At 40.1% G+C, this 23,764-nt stretch overlaps 1 protein-coding gene across 1 annotated transcript; it reads right to left on the minus strand.

Annotated features, from left to right (window-relative positions):
* Positions 1–8,423: 8,423 nt before the first annotated feature.
* Positions 8,424–23,759, minus strand: LOC128501255 (cytochrome P450 20A1). Its single transcript, XM_053470664.1, has 13 exons — positions 23,595–23,759; positions 21,367–21,416; positions 20,719–20,885; positions 19,851–19,996; positions 18,882–19,049; positions 18,149–18,227; positions 16,857–16,972; positions 15,751–15,805; positions 15,354–15,474; positions 14,947–15,058; positions 10,199–10,263; positions 9,838–9,927; positions 8,424–8,996 (listed from the first exon to the last, which is right to left on the minus strand). The coding sequence occupies exons 1-13, from the start codon at positions 23,664–23,666 to the stop codon at positions 8,837–8,839; spliced, it is 1,401 nt and encodes a 466-aa protein (XP_053326639.1). The 5' UTR covers positions 23,667–23,759; the 3' UTR covers positions 8,424–8,836.
* Between the last annotated feature and the right edge of the window lie 5 nt (positions 23,760–23,764).

The following is a 23,764-nucleotide window of genomic DNA, read 5'->3' on the forward strand; positions in this document are numbered from 1 at the left end:
ATCTCGCTCTTGTTTCAATTTCCCTGTTTTGCTTCAATCCATTCCTGGATTTCCTTTTGCACTGTTCTGATCTCCCATTCCTTGCTTCTGCTTCATCTCTGTTTCCTTTATAAGGTGTGCCCCTCCCACGTGTTCTGTTTGTCTCAGTCGGCAGTCTAAAGGTATGTCTCAGTGCTATGTGTTTGGATTTCATGTTTGGTTTGTTTCGTATCTTTGTCAGCAGGGATTAGCGTTACGACATTGGAGTACTTTGGCGTAGTGGTGGGCTAAGCATACTATGGCCATAAGATGTGACGGAATCTCCAATAGTTATCATACAGTCCTAGGCTAGTTTCTGTATTTATGTGTGTCAGCCTGTCTTGTATCCCCGGCAGCGGGGTGTCCCGTCTTGTATCCCCGGCAGCGGGGTGTCCTGTCCTGTATCCGCGGCAGCGGGGTGTCCTGTCTTGTTCCTTGTTGTGCCCTGTGTTATGTATATCTTGTCTGGTTATGTTTATTCCTTGTCTGGTTCACTATAGTGCTCAGTAACATGTATATCTTGTCTGGTTATGTTTCGTGCTTGGTCTCCCTGTCCCTTGCTTGTTATGTGTCTGCTATATTTCTCTGCTTAGCTTCCATACTCCCAGCCTGCAGCATCCCGCACATGAGTCCTGTGTGATGTCTCATGCCTGTTCCAGGTTGCCTGCAGGATTTCACTTTGTTTCCTTTTGGACTACATCTGCTGCTATGTCAGGGCGCTGGTATGTGGCTGTACAACCCTAGGTGCTCAACACCTCAGTGAGTGTGGTCCCCCTGCAACCAGGCCCTGTCTAACTCCACTACTGCACCGTAACTCCTACACACAATCTTTGGGCGTGCTGGGTCCTTTCCGTCATCTGTTTGGACCCAGTCCGTGACACCTGGTGGCATTGCAGAAGCACCCCTTGTTTCCCAAACAGGAAAACACTGGGAGGAGTGTCCAAACATTGCCCGCATCCATCCCTTCGTAACACAGCATGCCACTAAGGCTTTTGTCCATGCCCTGATTATCTCCAGCCTTGACTACTGTAACTCTGTCTTAGCCGGTCTCCCTCTTAACCGTCTCACCCCTCTACAATCCACCATGAATGCTGCTGCCAGACTTATCTATCTCTCACATCGCTTTACTAACGTCTCTCCCCTCTGTCAGTTTCTTCACTGTCTGCCTGTGCGCTTCAGGATTCATTTCAAAATCCTCATTCTTACTTCCAAAGCCCTTCACAGTGGTTCCTCTCCCTCCATCTCTTCACTCATCTCTAAATAAACTCCTAACCGGTCTCTCTGCTCATCCAATGATCTCCTTCTAATCCCCTCTCATCTGATTTCTAGTTCTCATGCCTGCATACAAGATTTCTCAAGGGCTGCCCCTATACTCTTGAATGCCCTCCCCCGGTCTATCCGTCACTCCCCCTGCCTTTATTCCTTCAAAAAATCCCTCAAGACCCGCTTCTTTAAGGACGCTTACAACATAGCACACTAACGCCCTCCCATATTCCTTTAGCTCACCTTTCCTAGTCCCTCTCCTGCAATACTTTTACTAGTGTGGCTTGTCTATCCCTAACAGCACTTTTACCTATTGTGTAATACACCCTAACTCCCTCTAGACTGTAAGCTCGTTTGAGCAGGGCCCTCCTCACCTTTTGTCTCTGTCAGTCAATTTGTTGTGTTACATACTACTTGTTATGTCCTGTCCACCCATTGTACAGCGCTATGGAATTTCATGACGCTATATAAAACAATAAATAATAATAATATTAAAAGTGTATTAAAAAGTCCCCAATTCAGGATACCACAAAGCCATCAGTGTGATCTTGTCACTTAGGAGTGGGGCAATAAACAAGTGTGTTTTCTGTACTAACATTTTAAGTCATACATCTCATATTACATCAAAATCAAGACCAAAACTATTGAATCCACAAACCCACCCCTTATAGCTATACAAGATCCCGCAGAAAACCAACAAGGGGAAGGTGCATCAAATTCATTTCAACTTTTTTCTCATGTAAAAAATATAGAACTGTTGTGCTTTTTTAACATGAATATATAAATGTACCAGAGTAGCTAAGGAGTATGTAATGGTCATATCAGAAATATGATTTCCTTTTTTTCTTGTAGTTTCAGGACACAGTGTAAACTAATTTTCAGAGATTATAATTAGTGGTGACAAATTGTATACCCACAAGCAGAACAATGATCAGCAGAAAAGGCTTACTGTGCACCTCATTGAGCAGCATTTGCAGAATCTAAACAGTGGGATACAGAGAACGCCTCCTCTCCAGGCAAAAGTTTGTACATTTTTCTCTTCCTTTTGCATTAAATTACACAAACTGCTGTGAAATGCCCACACAAATTGCTTTATGACTCACTCTTACTTATGAAAGGATCGAAAGGGTTCATGTATTCTCATAGACATGTCCTTCTTATGTCATTTTACTCTTTTCAAACACACAAAAAAGCAATCCACTTGGCCTTGGTCCTGTTGTACTATGATTTTTTGCATTTATTCTTTGAACCTGTGCAGGGGTTAACTTTCCTTGTTTGCGTGTGAATTTAATACATGGTTAACCTAATAAAAGATAAACTGAATTAATAATTTCTTTAATAAAACTAAATGATCTGCAATCCAGAACTAAAAAAAAAAGTGAAAGATACTGTGGTTACCTAGCTGTTATTTTACTTACAGGTCAATACAAAGGTGACATGCTCCTGAAGGTATAATTAAATGCCATTATCCAATACATCTCTTTAAATAAAAATGAAATTACAAAGATGAGATCACACGAGGATTCACAGCACAAAAGGTTCAACAAATGCTCTAAAACAGTGGTTCTCAACCTTCCTAATGCTGTGACCCTTTAATACAGTTCCTCATGTTGTGGTGACCCCCAACCATAAAATTATGTAATTATATATTGTGAAAAATGTGTTTTCCGATGGCCTGAGGCGACCCCTATGAAAGGGTTGTTCGACCCCCAAAGAGGTTGAGACTCACAGGTTGAGAACCGCTGCTCTAAAACTTCAGGAAATTTGCAGACCTCTCTACTTTTAACAATATATATAAAAGAAGATTCCCATTTGTTTTATTCATCAATGCAACATCGCAAACTGTTGGGCTCAACCAGTTAATCTTTTCATCTCAAGAATAGTGCCTTCTGAACGGGACATACACAGACTACATACTTGGAGATACACCGATCAGCTATATCATTATGACCACCTGCCTAAATAATAATCTATTGTGTATTGTGTATTTCAGCCCTGACCCATTGAGGCATGGACTCCACTACACCTCTAAAGGTGTGCTGTGATATCTAGCACCATGACCTTAGCAGCAGATCCTTTAAGTCCTGTAAGGTGGGGCCTCCATAGATGCATCCTGGTGCCATGTATTCTCCAGGTAAGCGACTCACATGCACCCAGCCATCCACATGATGTAAAAGAAAGCATAATTCATCAGTCCATGTTCTTTCATTGCTCTGTGGTCCAGTTCTTATACTCACATGCCTATTGTAGGCGCAGTGGACAGGGGTCAGCATGGGCACCCTGACTGGTCTGAAGACATACAGCCCCAGACAAAGCAAACTGTGATGCACTGTGTGTTCTGACACCTTTCTATTAGAACCAGCATTACCTTTTCCAGCAATTTTATACAGCGCCAACAATCTACGCAGCGCTTAATACAATACATATATTCAAGGGGTATAACACGACGAGAATTGACAGACTAAAAAAAACTGATACATTAAGTGGAAAGAGCCCTGCTCCCAAGCTTACATTCTTGAGGGAATGGGGTGACAAACATAAGGCACAGAGAAAGGGTGAGAGGTAGTGTGATGGTTGTATCAACGACAAGGAAGTTATAGCAGCTAAGATGGTATGCTGCTCTGAAGAAGCAACGTAGGTATGGGTATCATCTGCATATAGATGATACTGTAGGCCAAATAAGTTGATTAGCTTGCCAAGTGATTAAGTATAGGGTAAATCAAATTTTTATTGTATTTTTCAAACAATAGAGGGAGGGATACAGAAAGGAAAAAAGGGAGCAGGGGGGACATAGGTAGCATCACAGTAGGCTACAGGAGTTGTTCCCAGCATGCCGACACGTAACAAAAGAAGGGCAATAATGAAATGCAATGACAATATCACACAAAATGACATATGTAATACCAACGGAACAGGGGACCAGGCACATGTCCAGCAAAAAGAGGATACAACAATGAGGAATCCAAAAGCACGCAGGTGAATGTTGACGCATGTTCTAGAACAGCAGAGCAGGTGGACACCATGTAGTAGTGCCACCCAACCGCGGTGTAAAGACAGCATCATGTAGTGTGTAAGTGGCAAATGGGCGAAAGTAAGAAAATGAAAATAGCAATCCGCAGGGTCACATAAATGGCCCAAGCGCCCTTACAAAAAAATTACTGCAGTTTTTCTGAAGTAATACTGCAGTTTTTTGGACATGAAAAAACTGCAATACTGCACTTTTACTGCAGTATTACTGCACATTTACTGCAGTATTACTGCACATTTACTGCAGTTTTACTGCATTTGTACTTCACTGTTCTGCAGTTTTACTGCAGTTATTTTTGTACGGAAGTACAAATGCAATAAAGCTGCAGTACATTGAAGTACAACTGTAGGTTCGCAATATTAAAAAAAGTGCACTAAATGTGCAGTAATACTGCAGTACAGTGAAGTACAAATGCAGTAAAACTGCAGTCAAAGTGCAGTAATACTGCAGTCAAAGTGCAGTATTGCAGTTTTTTCATGTCCAAAAAACTGCAGTATTACTTCAGAAAAATTTTTTGTAAGGGCGGACCATGAGACAAGGCCCAGGACCAGCGGGTCAAACGTGTGATAAAGAAGGAGCCCAGTAGCACATAGAGGGCTCAGACGAGGATAGCAATCGTCGTGGCACCGCGAAACAGGGAAGCCTGACCGCGGAGCAGCAGTGATACAAAAGGAGAGGGGTAAGAGGGATAAGGAGAGGGGGAAAAAGAGGAAAAAAAATAGAGATGAAGTATAAAGCGAGAACAACAGAGGGCCAAGGACTGAACCTTGGGGGACACTATCCGAAAGTGGAAGGGGTGATGATGTCTTGCCAGACAAGCAACAATTAGACAGAGATATGAGGAGATCCAGGAGAGAGCTGTATCTCGAATGCTTATAGAAACAAGTGAGTCAAGAAGAAGGTGGTGATCAACAGTATCAAAAGCAGCAGAGACATTTGTTAGAGTTGTTTCAGTAGAGTGAAGGGGTTTGAGACCAGACTGTAGCAGGTCAAGGAGGGAATTAGAGACACCCTCAGAATTAACCAAATCAGCAGCTGAATAATAGATGTTGTTATATGTCCAGTATTCATTTATCGACCTCTTAATTATCAATGATGCAACTGCTGAGTTACAGAGGTTGTTCAGAAATGAGACTTCCATCCCTGGGATGACTGCCTTTACAGCATTATCTGGAAAAACTGATTACAACACTCCTCATCAGTGTATTTAATCAGAAGATGGGAAGTGGTATTTGATCTTGCCCAGTACGTCATCTTCCCCTGATCCTGGGAAGTCCCTTGCTGTGCCAATAAGAAACAACTACAAATTGACTGCCATCCCTGGTATAGCTTAACAGCCATGGCCCTTCTGAATAATCCATGGACACATTTGTCTGGGCTCCTGTTCTGCTAGCATTGAACTGGTTGCATTTCCATACTTAGACCATAGAGGAGTTTAAAATGTGTTTGGAATCTCCCTTTTATAAGTAGTTAATTGCAGAGCATTATGCATGCTGAAATACAACAGAAAGAGAGCATGTTATACACGTCTTAAAAATATAATGTTATGTGTATAAACCATTTGTTTTTTTAATAGGATTATTCCACTCCAAACGTGTCACTAATTATATAACCTACCAAGAACAGTTTGTAAAGACAAAAATATTACACGCTTTCAATTCAATCCTTTTGTTCTGAAAGCTTGTTTTTAATTCATATTATGTAGAATTAATTAGATAGAAGCATAATCCTTTCAAATGTCTTGCTTTTCTTGCAATATTTAAAAAGATATGAGTTAGAATTGCTGTTTTCCTTCAACCCCCAAAAAAACCCACAATAAAAAAAATCTCTAAAAAATATTTTCTTTTGATGTTCCTAAGGGAAAAAATGTGAACAGTTCCACCAAGTAGAAAGGTTGGGACAATTTTCACAGTTTAGCTATAGTGATATATATACTAGACAACTTTATAGATGGCTTACACTCTGCTACCTTGTATTTTTTCTAGACAAGTAAAGCTCTCCATAGATAACTAGTTGAACCTCTTGAACACAGCAAAAAACATTATCCTGTATTGGTGGATCTGAGGTGAACGCAAGATTAAAACCTACACTCAAAGTTATGCACATGGGGAAGAAAAATCCAGGCTGGGAATATGTATTAAATGGGAAAACACTGGGGACGACTGACACGGAAAAGGACTTAGGAGTCTTGGTTAACAGTAAATTTACCTGTAGCGACCAGTGTCGGGCAGCTGCTGCTAAGGCAAATAAAATCATGGGGTGCATCAAAAAGGGGCATGGATGCCCATGACAAGGAAATAATTCTACCATTGTACAAGTCACTAGTCAGACCACACATGGAATACTGTGTACAGTACTGGGCACCAGTGTACAAGAAAGATATAGTGGAGCTGGAGAGGGTTCAAAGACGGGCAACCAGAGTAATAAGGGGAATGGAAGGACTGCAGTACCCAGAAAGATTATCAGAATTAGGGTTATTTAGTTTGGAGAAAAGACGGCTTAGGGGGGACTTAATAACTATGTATAAATATATAAGGGGGCAGTACAGAGATCACTCCCAGGACCTATTTATACCCAGGACTGTATCTATAACAAGGGGACATCCTCTACGGCTGGAGGAAAGAAGGTTTCTACACCAGCACAGACGGGGGTTCTTTACAGTAAGAGCGGTGAGACTATGGAACTCTCTGCCAGAGGAAGTGGTAATGGTAAACTCAATAAAAGAGTTTAAAAGGAGCCTGGACGTGTTTCTTGAAAGCAATAATATCACAAGTTATGGATAGTAAATTAATAGGGACAGAACGTTGATCCAGGGATTTATTCTGATTGCCATATTTGGAGTCGGGAAGGAATTTTCCCCCTGGTATGGGGCAATTGGCATCTGCTTCATAAGGGTTTTTTGCCTTCCTCTGGATCAACACGGTAGGGACACAATATGTATATAGGTTGAACTTGATGGACTTTGGTCTTTTTTCAACCTTATGAACTATGTTACTATGTTACACATACTGTGTATAGTATTCCTCAAAGACTATAAAGGAATTTGCATGCAGAAAGCAAAAATTAGCAAATGGCACTGGTTTCTTCCACACACACACGCACAGCAACAAAAGTTGCCATAGCAACCTTGTCTGGAAGAGAATTTTTAAATTTGTAATAAATTTGCATTCCTGGTGCATCCCTGAGAAATTGTCTCCTATTTAGATTATTGAAGAATAGAACAGACTTGCCTTGTGAGGCAGATTTTTACATGATGCTGCAGAATCTGTTATGTAGCAGCAGTGGTGTACTTGTAGGTGGGGGTCTGTTCTGGGTGCCCTCTCGCTTTCAAGTCGAGAGGGCTTCCTTGCCCCTGTCTCCTGTCCTGCAGCTCCGCGTCTTCTCTTTGTCCACTTCTTCCCAGCTCCATTTATCAGATCTCTCTAAGTACTTTTACAAAATGGCAGAGCCACAACACTTCAGGGCCCACCTTTTTGAGGAAGCGCTCCATTAAGCACCTTTTTTGTCCAGTTTTTGTCCTGGACCACTTAGAGCAAAAGTTCAATTGATGTCATAGCAGACTGAAAGGTTGGATCACTTTTGCTCGTATTCCCAATTACAATTATGTGATTATCCATGACTACAACATGCAGCATCAAACTTTCTTCTAGATACACTTGCTTTTGTAGCTTGTGTTTCTTTTTAGAAATTATTTCTATTTTTGCAAGTTGTTTGAAATTGAAATCTAGAGTGCTGCAATAAAAAAAATCCACTTTTGTGAACTTGTTTCACAGATAAAACCAGTTTATGAGGCAGTGACAAATTTCTAATTGCTAACACATAAATCCCATCTCTGAATAAAAGGCACAGAAGGTAAATTATAACAGAAACTGCCAAATTGAATGCAAAACAAATGCGTTTCATCTTCCCTTTTTGAGAATCGACAGAAATACTTAGCAAGATAATAAAATATGTGTGCGTTGTTGTACCTATAAAGGCTTTACTAAGTCAGAAAGGGTGTGATTTTCATGATCTTCTCCGGCATAATTGACCCCTACAGAACATGCTGCAAAGGAGAGCTGTTGGCGCTTTAAACATGACTTCAAGAGAGTGAAGGCCTTAGAGCGTAAAAAAGTCTTCAAAATGAGAATCTTTTTAATTGCGCAGTATGCCCTGAATGACTATAACTGTTTCTTTCTAAATGTCCAAACTGGTATTATCATGTTTAAGAAAAACTGTCATACAATCTAGATGGATTTAAGCACCACACGCCTACTATAGACATCTGATGAATTAACATAGTTTTGGTCCTAAAATGTGCACAAGTTCAACAGAGTAACACTGTGTATTAAATAACTGTGGGACATCTGTAGTGTAGAACATCTGAGTAGAGAAAACAAGTCTGTCACAACCATCCAGCGTCTTAGTTGTAGGGTGCTACTGTTTCAAACGTTCACTGTTCTTATAGGAAGCAATAGGTCACAGTACATGGTCTCTGGCAGTAACGGGATACATTTCTGTGTGCTTTTGGCTTTTCCAAATGGGAAACTAATTGGCTGGGTTCCTCTTTGACACTGTGAGCCAGGCCTCTTCTTTTGGTGATGTCACAAGCTCATACCTTGTTTCCATTACCTGCCCTTCCACTGGAAGTAAATGGAGTTTCCTTACAAGGACACAAAGAAGGACAGTGGCCACCATATAGGCAAATCTAGAGGAAGAATATGTGAAGAGAAAGTGGCAACGGTCAAATCACAGTGATGTACACATTGATAATATCATGAAGATCATAACACTGACAAAGCAAACCTAAGATAATACAGGAGACAAACAAGTATGAATCTATAACTGCTCTAAATATGGTTCAGAAAGATATTTGGTCTCTGCCTTGATTAGTAATAATATCACACTTCAAAATATCTTCACTAAGGATCTCTACTCTATATTACTCTCTCTATTACTCTCCAGCAGGACACCACAGTTCACTTCCACAACACAGTATAGGTTGACATCCCATTTCCAATGAAGCAGGTATCATATTTATCCTCATGGATTGGATTGTCATTGGAGTAAAGGTGCAAATACATTGGATGCACTCTTGGAAGCTATGTCTAAAATTTTATCAAACTAGTATTTTATGGTGACAATCACAGAAGTTATGTGTTTTTAATCATTGTACACTTCAGATTCAGAATGATTTTCAGCATGTACATGGTATCTATATTAAACCCTAAATGGGTTTAACAAGTTTGGAAGATTTTTATTTTAAAGCCACCACCTACCAAGCGCATTGCCACAGGTATGTAGAGGTGGGTGACCAAGCTGGTGGCATGGCATAAATCAAGCCACACAAGAGCTAAGGGTCGCTTGCAGTTTAAGGAAAGTATGAGTAAGCACCTGAATGGATGTGCACAAGGACCAGAGGAGGCATTCAAGCCAATCTGGCCTAAACCTCCATTCACAAACCACACAGATCAAGAGGTAGGGGTTAAGTACACACCACCATATAGGGCTATGGTTCATTTATTATGATGACAAGAATGAAATATTACCTTAATTCAGGACATGCCTGGCTTCCTGAAAAACCCAGCAAAATAAGGTTCTGCTTGGTTGTTTCATCCTCAAATCTATCAGGATTAAATCTGAAGGGAGACAAAGGCAGCGATTACAAAGAACCAATGAAATAATTTATAGGTACAGAATTGAACAAATTAATAAAACAATTTGCAAAAAAATCCACCATCTGCAATGGATCTGTAATTAATCACAACACCATACCCCTATCCACTCCTCATACAGTCATTCAGCCTAAAACAAATTTACATACTTTACTAATGCATTACAGACAACTGATTACAAGCTGCACAAATATCCATACAATTAGATCCAGGGCTATATGTATTCAACTCTCACCTGTAGGCTGATGGCCAAACATTGCTGTCCTGAAGCACAACTCCGAGGGCATACAAGACAAGAGTCTGTAATGAGATGTCAATTATTTACACATGCCAGGCTGAAAGATACAGCAATATACATTAAATTACTTCCCCCTACAGCTATTTTCAGAGTTTTGAAAACATGAACTGAATACAAAGAAACAGTGGAAAAATAAACCCAAACATATTAATACATTAGCAGTACTCCTCATACAAACAACCAATATCAATCAAATTTTGCCAACGTCCCTCTCATGTTGCAGTAGTTTGCAACCAGTGTTAACCTAACCACTCCCTGCCACCCAGACTCCTCCTGGTATAATAATATCTAACAAGCTTTACGAAGAAAGCTTCCTCAAAGCATCAATACAGGAAAGATGGGACGCATCTTCACCAGTAAATGGATGCATGTACATTTGTTTTTATTTGATGTTCATTTCAAGAGAGTTAAAATACACAATAACAAAAGCACTGAACCATCATCAGTCATGGAAAAACGATGTAACATCGCACAAAAGTAGGCATTTTTGCTAAATCCCCAGAAGTGCTGCAGGGGACCTGGATCCTCCTGTCTGGTAACCTCCGCTGCTGGTGCTTCTGACTCCCTGGTGTGTAGTCGGGGCAGTGATTTGCGTAGGCAACTTCCACTGCTGCCGGAAGGAGGTGCGGTTAGCAGCGGGGGTTGTCTGCGTCTATTGCGCAGACCTCCCCGGGCTGTCAGCGTTGCGGGAATTCTCTCTGACAGCCGGAGGGTATATGCGCGATGGACGCAGCCGACCACCGCGGCGAATCACTTCCCACGACTACACACCAGGGAGTCAGAAGCACCAGCAGCGGAGGTTTGGCATTTCTGGGGCAGAGTGGCAAGCCTGAGGGCAGATGTGCAGGTTGGAAAATAAAAGGAAATAAAAACAAAAAATATATTTTTCTCAATCATAGCTTTTATTTAAAAGAAAAATAAATAGTTTACATGAATTAACATTGACTAGTAAAACTTTTTTCCTATAGGGTCATCTTATATTCAGGCTTTTTCTTTTTTTCCTAAATTAATATTCAGATTTTGGCGGGGGGGGGTCATCTTATAATCAAGCAAACACGGTAAGATCCAGATCACCTGCAGCGCTGGAGGGGACCAGTATCCTCCTCTCAGGCAGCCGGTGGACGTCTGTGGGAATGCGCGTAGACAGCCACTGCCCGGCACGTCCGCTACGGGGCTTCTATGATGGATCGACAGTGTGACATGACCTTTCAGCACTCCGTCATAGAAGCCCCGGCGGAAGTGCCAGGCAGCAGCGGAGACTGAGACACACAGACGTCCACTGGCTGACCCCACTAGACACCAGGGAGTCTGGAGAACATGAGGCATGTTTGGGGATGCATTGGTAAGTCTGGGGGGGCAGTGTGCCATATCAGGGGGCAGAGTGGCATGCCTGGGGTCAGATGTGCATACCTGGGGGGGCAGGTTGGCAAATAAAAGGAAATAAAACAAGAAATGCATTTTTTCATACTTTTTATTAAATATGAAAAAATAGTTTACATGTGAATTAATATTTACTAGTAAAACTTTATTCCTATAGGGTAGTCTTATATTCAGGATTTCTTTCCTAAATTAATATTCAGATTTTGTCTTATAAATAGAGCAAATAAGGTATGTACTGAACACTGACAAATTACAATCTGAACCATATTTCTTGTTTCATTGCTGTGCATGTCAGAGAAACACTTGACTCTTAAGAACATTTACACCAAATGCCATATACATTTGTACACACCTTATTTTCACAACACATTTTACGAAATGCTAATTTATCTTCTTTTGTAAATCCCATGTAACATCAATTTTAAAATATATACAAGCAAAATCCTTAAACCCAACTAAAAACAAGATGGGAATCGTAGGCACTCCTCTGATGTGGGACTCCATGCTAAACTTGAGAGACCTGAATGGTGATTGTTATTTTAGCCCCATTAGTTAAGTTGACCTTTACCTTTAGTACTATTGTCTGCTGCAAAGTGGTCACTGCATGTTCCACCCTTTTTTATTTTTTAATCTTGTATTTTTAAATCAATTTTTTTGTTAAGCGTATTAGATGTACCAATACCATTGTGCTGGACGACATTTTTTGGACCTCCAGACTACCATAAAGCAGTACAGCTCAATCCAGCTTTGGAAGGGTTAAAGTGACAGACATCAAAATTCGTCCACGAAACACCACTGGTACATTTTGCCATACACAGTACGACCATAAATTACCCTTAGCAAGAGATGGCGCATAACAGCAGCGGCGGCTACATTACCCCCACCTTTCACCTCAGCCAGGGTATTTCAAAACAGACCCGCCACTTTCATTAACTTTCTTTCTCTCTACCTTCCAATCCAGTGTCCATCCACAATATTTGATTGAGATAGCCCACATTATAAACAATGTCCTCACTGCTAAAACAAAAGCTTACTTCTCTTTACTTATCTTCTTCCACCACCCTTTACTGGCACAAATCCTACCACCTTAACCAAAACTGTCTTTTTCTGGTTGTTTTCTGGTCTCCTCTATAGTTCTACATTTGGTGTGCCTCAGTTCTGGGGGCTCTTCTGTTGTCTATATACACCAACTGGCCACTTTATTAGGTACACCTTGCTAGTACCGGGTTGGACCAGCTTTGTAACACGGTGCATTATCCTGCTGGAAGTAGCCATCAGTGGGTACACTGTGGTCATAAAGGGGTGGACATTGTCAGCAACAATACTAAGGTAGGGTGTCACATTTAAACGATGCTCAATTGATACTAAGGGCCCCAAAGTGTGCCAAGAAAATGCCCCCCCCCCAAAAAAAACACCACGAGCTTGAACCATTCACACAAGGCAGGATGGATCCATGCTTTCATGGATCGAGACTCATCAGACCAGGCAACATTCTTCCAGTCTTCTATTGTCCAATTTTGCTGAGCCTGTGTGAGCCTCAGTTTCCCGTTCTTATCTGAGAGGAGTGGCACCCAGTGTGGTCTTCTGCTGCTGTAGCCCATCTGCTTCAAGGTTCGACTTGTGCGTTCTGAGATGGTATTCTGCATACCTTGGTCATAACGAGTGGTTATTTGAGTTACTGTCATCTCGAACCAGTCTGCCCATTCTCATCGGACCTCTGACATCAACAAGGCATTTTCGTCCACACAACTCCCCGCTCACTGGATATTTTCTCTTTTTCAGACCATTCTCTGTAAACCCAGTAGATCAGCAGTACTCAGCCCATGCCACTTTCAAAGTCACTTTAATCCCCTTTCTTCCGAATTCTGATGCTCAGTTTTAACTTCAGCAAGTTGCCTCCATCACGTCTACATGCCTAAATGCATTGAGTTGCTGGCATGTGATTGGCTGCTTAGCTATTTGTGTTAACAAGCAATTGAACAGGTGTACCTAATAAAGCGGCCAGTGAGCGTACACCTACTACCTTGGTAAACCAGTGTCTTTATTTAATTCCAGTACCAACTCCACGTTAGCCTAACCTCCCCCTTACGATCTTTCACCTTCTCTCTTCTAACTCGCCTAACCGTCTACACAAAACTGCCCATTAATTAAACATTTCAAATATTGGGCTACTGGTTATTTCCCCATCCCCTTTATCACCAGCTCCTTATTTCTCTATAACAGTTGATAATTTCACAGTCTACCAAAAAGCCCAAATTCATCATTTTACATGATGTTACATTAGACTCTAGTCTGGTATAAATCAGGACGCCTTAATCTGCAAACATGAACAACTATGCCAGACAAATCTTCTAATATCATCGCTCTTCATCAGCTCCCCTATTGTGCCAATCCCTCCACTGGTGCCCTATATCCACTCAATCTCATAAAAGATTGTAAGATCCCACGATCCCGATTCTGACTCTAGAAGAGTGTAAGTGTGTTCTCTAGAGTGATGAATCACGCTTCACTATCAGGATCTCTGATGGATGAATCTGGGTTTGGGAAAAGCTACCTACTAGTAGGCATAGTGCCTGCTGTAAAGTTTGATAGATATGGCATAATGGTCTTGGGGTGCTTTTCAGGGTTCTTAATTCCAATAAAGACTATTGTATGCTTCCAACTTTATGATCCTTTCCTGTTCCAGTATGACTGTGTCCCTGTCAAGCAAGGTCACAGTCAAGCAAGGTTCAATGTGGAGTAACTAAAATGGCCAGAACAGAGCCATGACCATAACCCCACTGAACCCCTGTGGGGTGAATTGGAATACTGACTGAGAACCAAGCCTGCTTGTCCAGCACCAGTGCCTGACCTCAGAAAGGATCGTTTGACTGAATGGGCACAAATTCCCAGACATATTCCAAAAGCTTGTGGAAAGCCTTCCAAGAAGAGTTATGCCTTAATAGCTGCAAATGTGGAGCCAACGTAATACTAAAGCCCATTGTTTTGAAATGGGATGCCCAACAAGCTCATAGAGGTGTGATGGTCAGGCGTCACATAATGTTGGTCAGTTAGTATTTCTTAACATTTGCTTATGTTAATGTTAATTTGGACAATGGAAATATTAATGGTAGGCCTGGTCCGCCCTTTGGACAAACTGTCAAAAAAATGCCCAGTGGGCTGGCAGCTGTTAAGAGTCTCCCAAGTACCTGCATTGCTTCTTGTTTGATGTAATTTTAATATAAAATATAAGATTTACATAAGTGTATTTGTATAATGGACAATTAGAACACATAAAAACAGATGCATTTTGGAAAAGCTCCTACCTCTTTAGGAATGACATGCTGGTCGATCCTCCCCTCTAACTCCTGAAGCCGGGCAGAGATAGGAGTGAGGCTGGCAGTACGTACAGTTTCACACAGAATCTGCCGGCAGTAGCTGCCATGACAAGTACATGAATATTGGCAAACAGAAAATATGTGTAATTCAATGTAGATTATATAACAAAATACTGATTTTTATTTTCAGCTTTCTATATATTTGTCAATATACTAAACTGCGCTCCTCTATGGTTTACAACATTTTTGTCTAGGTTTACGGTGAGTAATGTGATGTCACTGCTGCTACAACAAACAGTAAAATACATCAATAGCTAATGATTGGTTCAAAGTCCTGTTTTCACAAACACTTTTAAACATTTTTTTCTTCTAGGCAATACCAAACCAATACCAACCTGAGCTGTTCTATTTTTTCCAAGGTGATGGGTCCCTTCCCCAAGACTCTGGTCACCTCCTTGTACAGCTTTTCCTGAGCAACCTCTGATGAAGTCAGGAAATATATAGCCCATGTACACACTAGGAAACATAACAGTCGTCGTTTTTTGGTCAGTCACTTGATGTTTAAAGAATTGATTCTGGTATAAGAATTGCAAACAAATACATCGTTCAGCAAGAGATCAAATGTTTAAAATGTGCCGGCTCTGTTATATGTATAATATCACTATGTGGTACTAAAGCATTGCTACTTAAAACGCGCTGCTATCACTGCTAGACCTATGTAAAAGCAGAGTGATTGAATACTAAAATTTTTATAGCTTTTTGACAAAGAAATACTTTATGCGGGTTACGTACAGTTCGCGGTAATCACACAACCAGCCAAGGAGAAGATCATACTGTCTTCTAAGACCTATAAAAAACAAAACACAATATTGTTATCAACCTCTAACCCTTCGCGTCCGGTGACGTAGCAGGTACGCCATACCCGAGTGGGCTCATTGGTTCTGTGACAACCCCCCCGAGCCTTTGATCATTTCTAGGGGAGCAATTCAGACTCACAGGCAGCTTCAGGGAAGGGGGTTGTGTGTTGATTGGCATTCCCCTGCTGCATAAGAGCGACAGTGCAGAGTTAACCCCTTCAATACCCAGGCAGACTAGAAACAGCAAAAAAGAGCCCCCACAGGAGTGATCAGAGAGGCTCCTACCCGCAATCACAGTTTACTGGTGATCGTGTCTTTGATGCCAGAGGCAGCTTCAGGGACTCATGCTGCCTGATTGGTCCATTAAGAGCGATCGTGCAGTGTTAACCCCTTCAATGCCACGATTGTGTATGACATGATCGTGGCATTGCAGGGGTTAATATGTGTCCCCACAAGAACAGGACTATACACTATACACTTTTGGAGGGGTTTTTTTGCATTTGCACTGGTTATTTATAGTTTTGTAGGTGAAACTGTGACAATATCATTTTTTCCCCACATTTTTAGATCTTTTTCATACTAAGCGATGGTTTATATATCATTATTATTATTTCAAAAGAAATCCCTACTTCTGCTGAAACAAAACAATATGTAATGTGTGTCGGTGCACTAAATTAGTTAGTGGGCAATGAATAAAGCCATAGCAAAAGCACAAAAACTGCTCTGGACATTTAGTGCAAACACGGTAAAAATAAATAAATAAAATAAAAACTTGGTCCTGAAGGGGTTAAAACCTGTGTCAAAATGAACTATAACAACTTATATTATGTATTTGTTGGCAGCATTGCATTTAGTCCTGTGCCACAATAAGGATGGGATCACCCTGAATAAGGGTCCCTTTAACCTTGTTGATGCTGTTTTGTGGATACAGATCCACATATTGTTTCCTTAGGGAAAGATCAAAGATCAAAATCCACCAACTATCCAACAGGACTGCCATGTAAAGTGTACTTCGCTGTGTGCTTTAAAGAATCATATTACCTGTTTGTCACTAAGGTTCCCTTGAAGCAAAGAGTCGACAAATACATGACGACCAAGGTTCTTCCCTCTGCGCTCCCTTATGGCCTTCTTTAGAACCGTTTCCATCTCTGTCAAGGCTTAACGGACAAACAATGGAGAAAATGTTAAAAGCTTTATTATTATTGGCGCTTTTCTGACATTAAAATTAATATAAAAGGGTAACAAAAAAGGGAAAGTAGTATGCCTTGCAGAATGGAATGAAACAGGGACACGGTAAATCTGTATTCAATCCCAGTTCATCGGAGAGAGCAGCAATGACACGAATTTTATGAAAGAATTACGAACAACCAGTGCTCAATTTCTAATGTGAAAATCTATACATTAAATAAACATGACTTTAGTCCCCTATCTGGTCAAATCACGCAAGTTAACCTTCAGCACAAAACTTAATATGCATAGTTCGGAGAGAAGTTGGTTTTATACGAGGACAAGAGCCCTGGAGGATTAGAGGTTTAGATGTAATGGAATGAAAATGTATTTTACTGAGAGGGTGGTAGATAAACGGAACAGACTTCATCAGAAGTGGTAGAGGCTAATATAGTGGCATCAAGCTTTCTAATTCTAGGACAAGGCCAATGATTAATTAAGGTCTGAGCATCTTTATCAGAAAGACCTGCAGATTAGGTGGTCTGAATGGTTCTTTTCTGTTAAAACACCCCATGGGAGGTAAAAAAAAAAAAAAAAAAAAAAAAAATACCAAAAGCCTACAATATGTCAGCTGTTTACTCTGCAGTGAACATTCAGACACTTACGATGTCATATCTTAAGCCACCAATTTCTCATAAATAAATCTGCACAGTGTGGATTGTAAATATAGGGATGACAAATGTCAAATGATCATCTATACAATAAAGTCTCAATAAAGGTTACTTTCATTAAACAGCAAGTGAATGAAACATTACACATATTATTTAACCATATTTACTATATGGCATAATTGTAGAACTTTGCCCTTCGTGAAGAATAAACTCTCCATGCCAAATTGTCCCATAAAGTCGATGGAGCGTAATATAGATGATCAACTAATACTGTTTATTTACTGTACTAAGATCACAGCTATATGAAGCCAGCTACTTAATACAATAATACATGTATGGTAACTGAACACAGATACTTGCCCTGCAAAGCTATTCCATTGTGTAATTATACAAACCATATAACCACTTAGAAATAAAACATTTTGGGGGGAAAATATATAAAAGGTAATCAGTCTTAATGTAATAGCACATCTGTAACAGAAATATTAAACAAACCCTTTTCATAGAGCTTTTTACGATTAGGACTTCTTTCAATTGATCCATCCAGGAAACCTTTCCCAATTTCAGACCATATCTGAAACCAACAAAAACGGAAAACATTATTTGACACTAAGGTTATAATAGAATAACATCCCCATAATTTCACTGCTAATTACCCTTAAGGGACACAGGCACGCAAAAATGAGTTCAGTCTAACCGCTGAACAATAAATTGTTATAGACAAGATGAAAGCTAATATACCTTTTTTCATATTACGTAGATCGGGAAATATTTTATATTTACGAATATGGTTGATTATAGGCTGGCCTTAATTACAAAATGTACTTTCAATTGGTATTAATTTGAAGATAAAATATGAATATCCTGTTTGGTAAATTTTCAATTATTGGGCTGCACATTTGTTTTATTATCAAAGTTGGAGTAAAAGTGAAGCTTATATTCACGCAAATACTCTTTTTTTTTTTTTTAATCATAAAAGTGCTGTAAGACTTATATTATATATAAAGGATTATAGAGCACAAGTAGATTTTATTTGACCACATTTCTTTTACTTATTACCCTCAAAAAACAAGTTATACCTTCATAGTATTTACTTAAAATTGTAGGAAACATTTATATACATATTGTTTTGAATACAATCAACATGCAATTATCACTAATATGGGTGTTAATTACTTTGTTTTAACATACAAGTAACCCTGTTGGTCCAACTTGATTTATTACTCACTGCATCATGGTTTCTGCGAAAGTGGATAACTTCCTGATCATCCTCAAAGCTGCTTCCCATGGCTGTCTGGGTAACTGCTTTCATCGCAAACCCAATCATGTGTTGGCATAGAGGCACATGCTGAGACTGCGGGTAGGAATTCCACTTTGCCAACAACTCCTCTGACAGCTGAAAGAAATAGAGGGCAACAGCAAGTCTTAGATATTTTCAAAGGAAAACTGCACACTGCTTGGCCGACACAGCTACCCATTACAACATGTTGATTCTGAAGGGCACATCAACAAACTTCAAGAAGGCACTGTCATTAAAACATACTTGGGACACTCTGGCCTCTGCACAATGGTGGAGGGGTAGCTGGTGGAGACTCAGGGGAAGCCCTGGGCATTTTTACATTGGAACATTACACGCAGTGTGGGTCCTTTCCTTTTCCATGTTTGCACTGGTTAATTATGTTCTTTATTTAAGGCTGTTACATGACTAGCTCACCGACTGATTGGCCCTGCCAATGTATAAGCCAACTATTTTGCTGTTTATGTCAAAGGCTGTCAGTTGCTCATTGGCTGATGTGTACATTATCATTTTGTGGATCATAGTCATCGTAATAAACATACAATACTTAAAGTCTAGAGGCCATGAAAAACAGGAATCAGATTTGAGGATAACAAATGTTGAAGCAGGAGCACACTTCACAAACATCACAGGAACAATTTAGCATAAACATAAATGGCACATACTGGAAAGAAGTATCCATTTACTACTAAATAAATAGATTTCATGGCCTGTAAACAACTGAAGAGAGAGCAGGGTGTTTGTGGCAAAACAAAACATTTTACAACATGGCCTTATGATGGCATAACTATGCTGTCAAACTTTTTAGTAACAGGACAAATTGCAGAAATAACCAATTACTATGACGTTATTTATTATAACTTACCATATAGGTGCGAGACTATTCAGACAACACAGTACCTTAACTATTATGCTGAAGTTGCTTTGCAGTGCTTTGTTGATTGCATTCTCATAAAGCTTTTTCTGTATGTGATTTTCGGCTGCTTCCCCAATGACTCCTGACTGATATCCCAATAAAGATTTCAGCATCATTTGAAATGGATCCGCTATGGATCAAATGGATCAAAATGTTGCAAAATAAATAAAACACATTTCTTGTTTACTACTCAGTAACAAAGCAGCTAGGGAATGTTAACAGACTGTTAAATATTAATAAAATATTAAACCAAACTAAGCTTCCAGAAAGCAAAATGTGTTCTCAGTATCACACACTTTAATTTCCATTTTCTTTTTCAGTTGTTTTATATATAATCTTTAAATAAAACTAAAAATAGATAAAGGGGCTTGATTCACCTTACCTTTTTTCCTTTTATACTATGCTGTGTATAATGTATATACCTGTTTTTTTTTTTCATAGAAAAATCTGTAAAAGTGGTAAATTTATGCTTAAAATGTCACGTATCAGTGACTATATGGTCAGTGCTGTTGAACTTTTTTTTAATTTAACTCATAAACTTCATAAGAGCACAGCATTGTTTGGTCCCAATGGGAACTGAAGACAAAAGCATTAACCCCTTCAATGCGATAATGGTGTCATTGCAATCGCAGCATTGGAGGGTTCCTGCTGCACAATTGTTCTCGTGCAGCAATGCAGTAATTTGTATGGGTACACCAAGCGAGAAAGAGGAAAATGACGGTTGAGGGATTCCATGGCAAGAACACGAAAATTGCTCTGGTCCTGTAGCATACAAAACGTTACTGCAAATGATAGATGCTTAGTCCCTTTACATTTTATATAGATCATATTTAATGTTCAGAGAAAACTCACAGGTCTTATTGGGGTTGATATGTTGTTTTAATAAGTCCAAAGACCCTAGGCTAACAACAAGTCGACGACCAAACCAAAAGGACGCAACAGGCCCAAATCTTTCATGTAGGTTGACTAGAAATTCATGCAGACTTCCTTTGCTGACAATATCTTGAAGGTTCCCATCTCTAAGAAGAAAGCAAGAATTGGTTAGAAACATAATATAGGTGCACTAGACTGCACTAGATTAATAACGTTCAGTATCAGGGCTAGCAAATTTATAGAATGTGTTTTATCAGAAAGAGCCCATGGAAATAGAATCACTACGTATTGCCACTGTATATTTTATACACCAAGTTAGTGTGTGATGCCAAAATTAAGGGGGGGGGCATATATTAGTGAATGAAAACCTACTAAGATAAAATAATAGTCATACTAGTCAAAGATAAAATGGAGTTGATACCATTAATTGAACCAATGTGGAAGAAATGTAAAGTTAGATATTCTTATGTCTGGGATTTGTTGGGCAAGGCAAAAGGAGCAAAGGATATAATTAAAGTTCATTGCGTGGCCTAAACCAGTCTTGGTTTCAGCCATTTCTCCTGGAGTTAGACATCACTAACAGAGCCAAATGTGAGAAGGCATTAAAAAAAAATCACGAAAGCTTACTTCTCTTCGGTAGGAGCAAGTCCAGGGATGCCACATGCTTGCCTGGAAGACTTAAAGAGAGGAAAAATACATCAACAGAAAATATACTTTATATGAACGTATTCCCATGCAACAGTATTATGGAACAGTATTATGGAACAGTATTATGGCTTATTTTGACTACCACGTACAATCTGGAGTGTGAAAACATGTACACACAATCTGGCGTGTTAAAATCAGAGGTTAGTTTGGGAGAAGGCCTGTTGTGTTAATGTATGGCGTTACATAATGGTAAAAGCTACTGGGATGCTAAGATTCATCCTAACCAGTCCTGCTATTCTCCCAGCCAATGGGCAATAAAGATACCAGTAATTCTGATTTTTAAATTGGCACTGTATGCAACAGCTTTCCTGAAAGATCCCAAGCCATCTGCAATCCACCATCTGAAACCAAGCACCAACCTGCACACCCCAATTTTCATTTTATTTATATATCCTCTTCTGCATCCCGAAACCACCTAGCCCTATTTATTACTGCAAGACACTGCAAGATTACTGCAACACATTATTAAGTGTTCACTAAGCACCAATTGTCTAGTATAGATTATGAAGATTTCCTGAGCACAAAAGGGCATGTCAAGTGTGCAATTAACTCATTCATATAGAAAAGCTAGCTATATTACAGGAGAGAAGGACATCTGATGGGATATGGCAACATTATAAGTGTATATAGGGACAATACAAACTAATACATTGATCTGTTCATTACTAAGAACCTAAAATAACAAGAGGTCATTCATTGGGATCGGACTTAATTGTAGATGTGTTAGAAAAATGGAATAGCCTCCCAGGAGAAGTGGTAGCGGCTAATACAGTGAGGGAATTTAAACACCCATTGGATAGGCATAAAGCGATCGTGAATCTAACACAAGACCAAGGACTGTATAAGATCAGGGTCTATGGTTTATTTTATGGATCTATAGAGAGTATGGAGAAATTCTGGTTTCCCCTTGACAGCAGGAGCTCAGCAGTGGCGCATCCTCACTGAAAGATAATAATGTAACTTCACATATAGAGCACCATTACATTTAAAAGGGGAGGCAGGAGCCAGGATACAATGTAACTAATCCATGCAGCGCAGCAACCTTAAGTAATTGCTGACTTTTAGTCTTGTGTCTAGTTAAAGGGACACTTAAACCATTACTAACGACATGAAAGTATTTTTCCCCCATACACCTACAATGCATACTAAAATAATATGCATTCTTTGTTGATGAGGCTGTATGGGATATTAAAGGGACAGTTCAAAGTCCCCGTCACCCCCACTATAGATATACGCATATCAAAGTACCGTGTGAGTACCTTAACAGGAAAGTGCTCCCGTCACTTCAAGCAGCCAATCAGTGACAGGAAAGTATTCCAGTCACTTCAAGCAGCCAATCAGTGACAGGGAAGTGCTCCCGTCACTTCAAGCAGCCAATCAGTGACAGGAAAGTTCTCCCGTCACTTCAAGCAGCCAATCAGTGACAGGAAAGTACTCGGATCACTTCAAGCTGCCAATCAGTGACAGGAAAGTACTCTGATCACTTCAAGCTGCCAGTGACAGGAAAGTATTCCGGTCACTTCAAGCAGCCCATCAGTGACAGGAAAATGCTCCCGTCACTTCAAGCAGCCAATCAGTGACAGGAAAGTGCTCCCGTCACTTCAAGCAGCCAATCAGTGACAGGAAAGTGCTCCCGTCACTTCAAGCAGCCAATCAGTGACAGGAAAGTGCTCCCGTCACTTCAAGCAGCCAATCAGTGACAGGAAAGTCCTCCGATCACTTTCACACATTTCCACTAGGGACTACCACCTGCATCATTCCACTAACCAGCACCAAAAATCCAAAATATAGCTTATCCGTAATTGAGGTTTTTTTTTTTGTCTTTTGGATCAAAAGCAGGAAGAATAGGTAGAATACTTAAAATTGGGCTTGCTGTTACTATGTTACCAGAGCTGACAGGAAGCAGTATACCATTTGCAGGGTGTTTGTGTTTGGCTGAAAATATAAAAAATATGTGTTCCCCCTAAATAGAAATAGAAAACCCCCTCGTTCTCGTATGCAGCCTATACAGTAAAATCTATTAGGCTCACCACTCTGCAATCATTTACCCCACTTACCCTACCATCCCACTGGACCTGTTGCTGATACTTTTATTGCTGTAACGCGTTTTACATCCATGAACAAGGCATAATAAATTATCTGTTTACCGGATAAAGATACAGCACAGCTCCCACCAAAATTAGCAGGAAGGTGATCGCGAATATAGCGAAGTCCAACATCCTACACCTCCACAAAGTACCCCGCCAAGCCGTGCACGTCAGCGAGCGACTGCACGAACTCGATCATCGATTGCTTTCTCCTGCCAGACTGAAGCAGA

The sequence above is a fragment of the Spea bombifrons genome, chromosome 7 (genome assembly GCF_027358695.1).
Source record: "Spea bombifrons isolate aSpeBom1 chromosome 7, aSpeBom1.2.pri, whole genome shotgun sequence".
In the NCBI taxonomy this organism is placed as follows: Eukaryota; Metazoa; Chordata; class Amphibia; order Anura; family Pelobatidae; genus Spea; species Spea bombifrons.

What these genes read in the sequence shown, in the direction of transcription:
- LOC128501255 (XM_053470664.1), bottom strand. Translation starts at nt 23,666, where the DNA reads ATGTTGGACTTCGCTATATTCGCGATCACCTTCCTGCTAATTTTGGTG. An exon ending in CTTGCTCCTACCGAAGAGAA is followed by an intron (nt 20,886 to 21,366) that starts GTAAGCTTTCGT and finishes CTTTCTTCTTAG; the next exon opens with AGATGGGAACCTTCAAGATA. An exon ending in TTGTGTGATTACCGCGAACT is followed by an intron (nt 15,475 to 15,750) that starts GTACGTAACCCG and finishes TATGTTTCCTAG; the next exon opens with TGTGTACATGGGCTATATAT.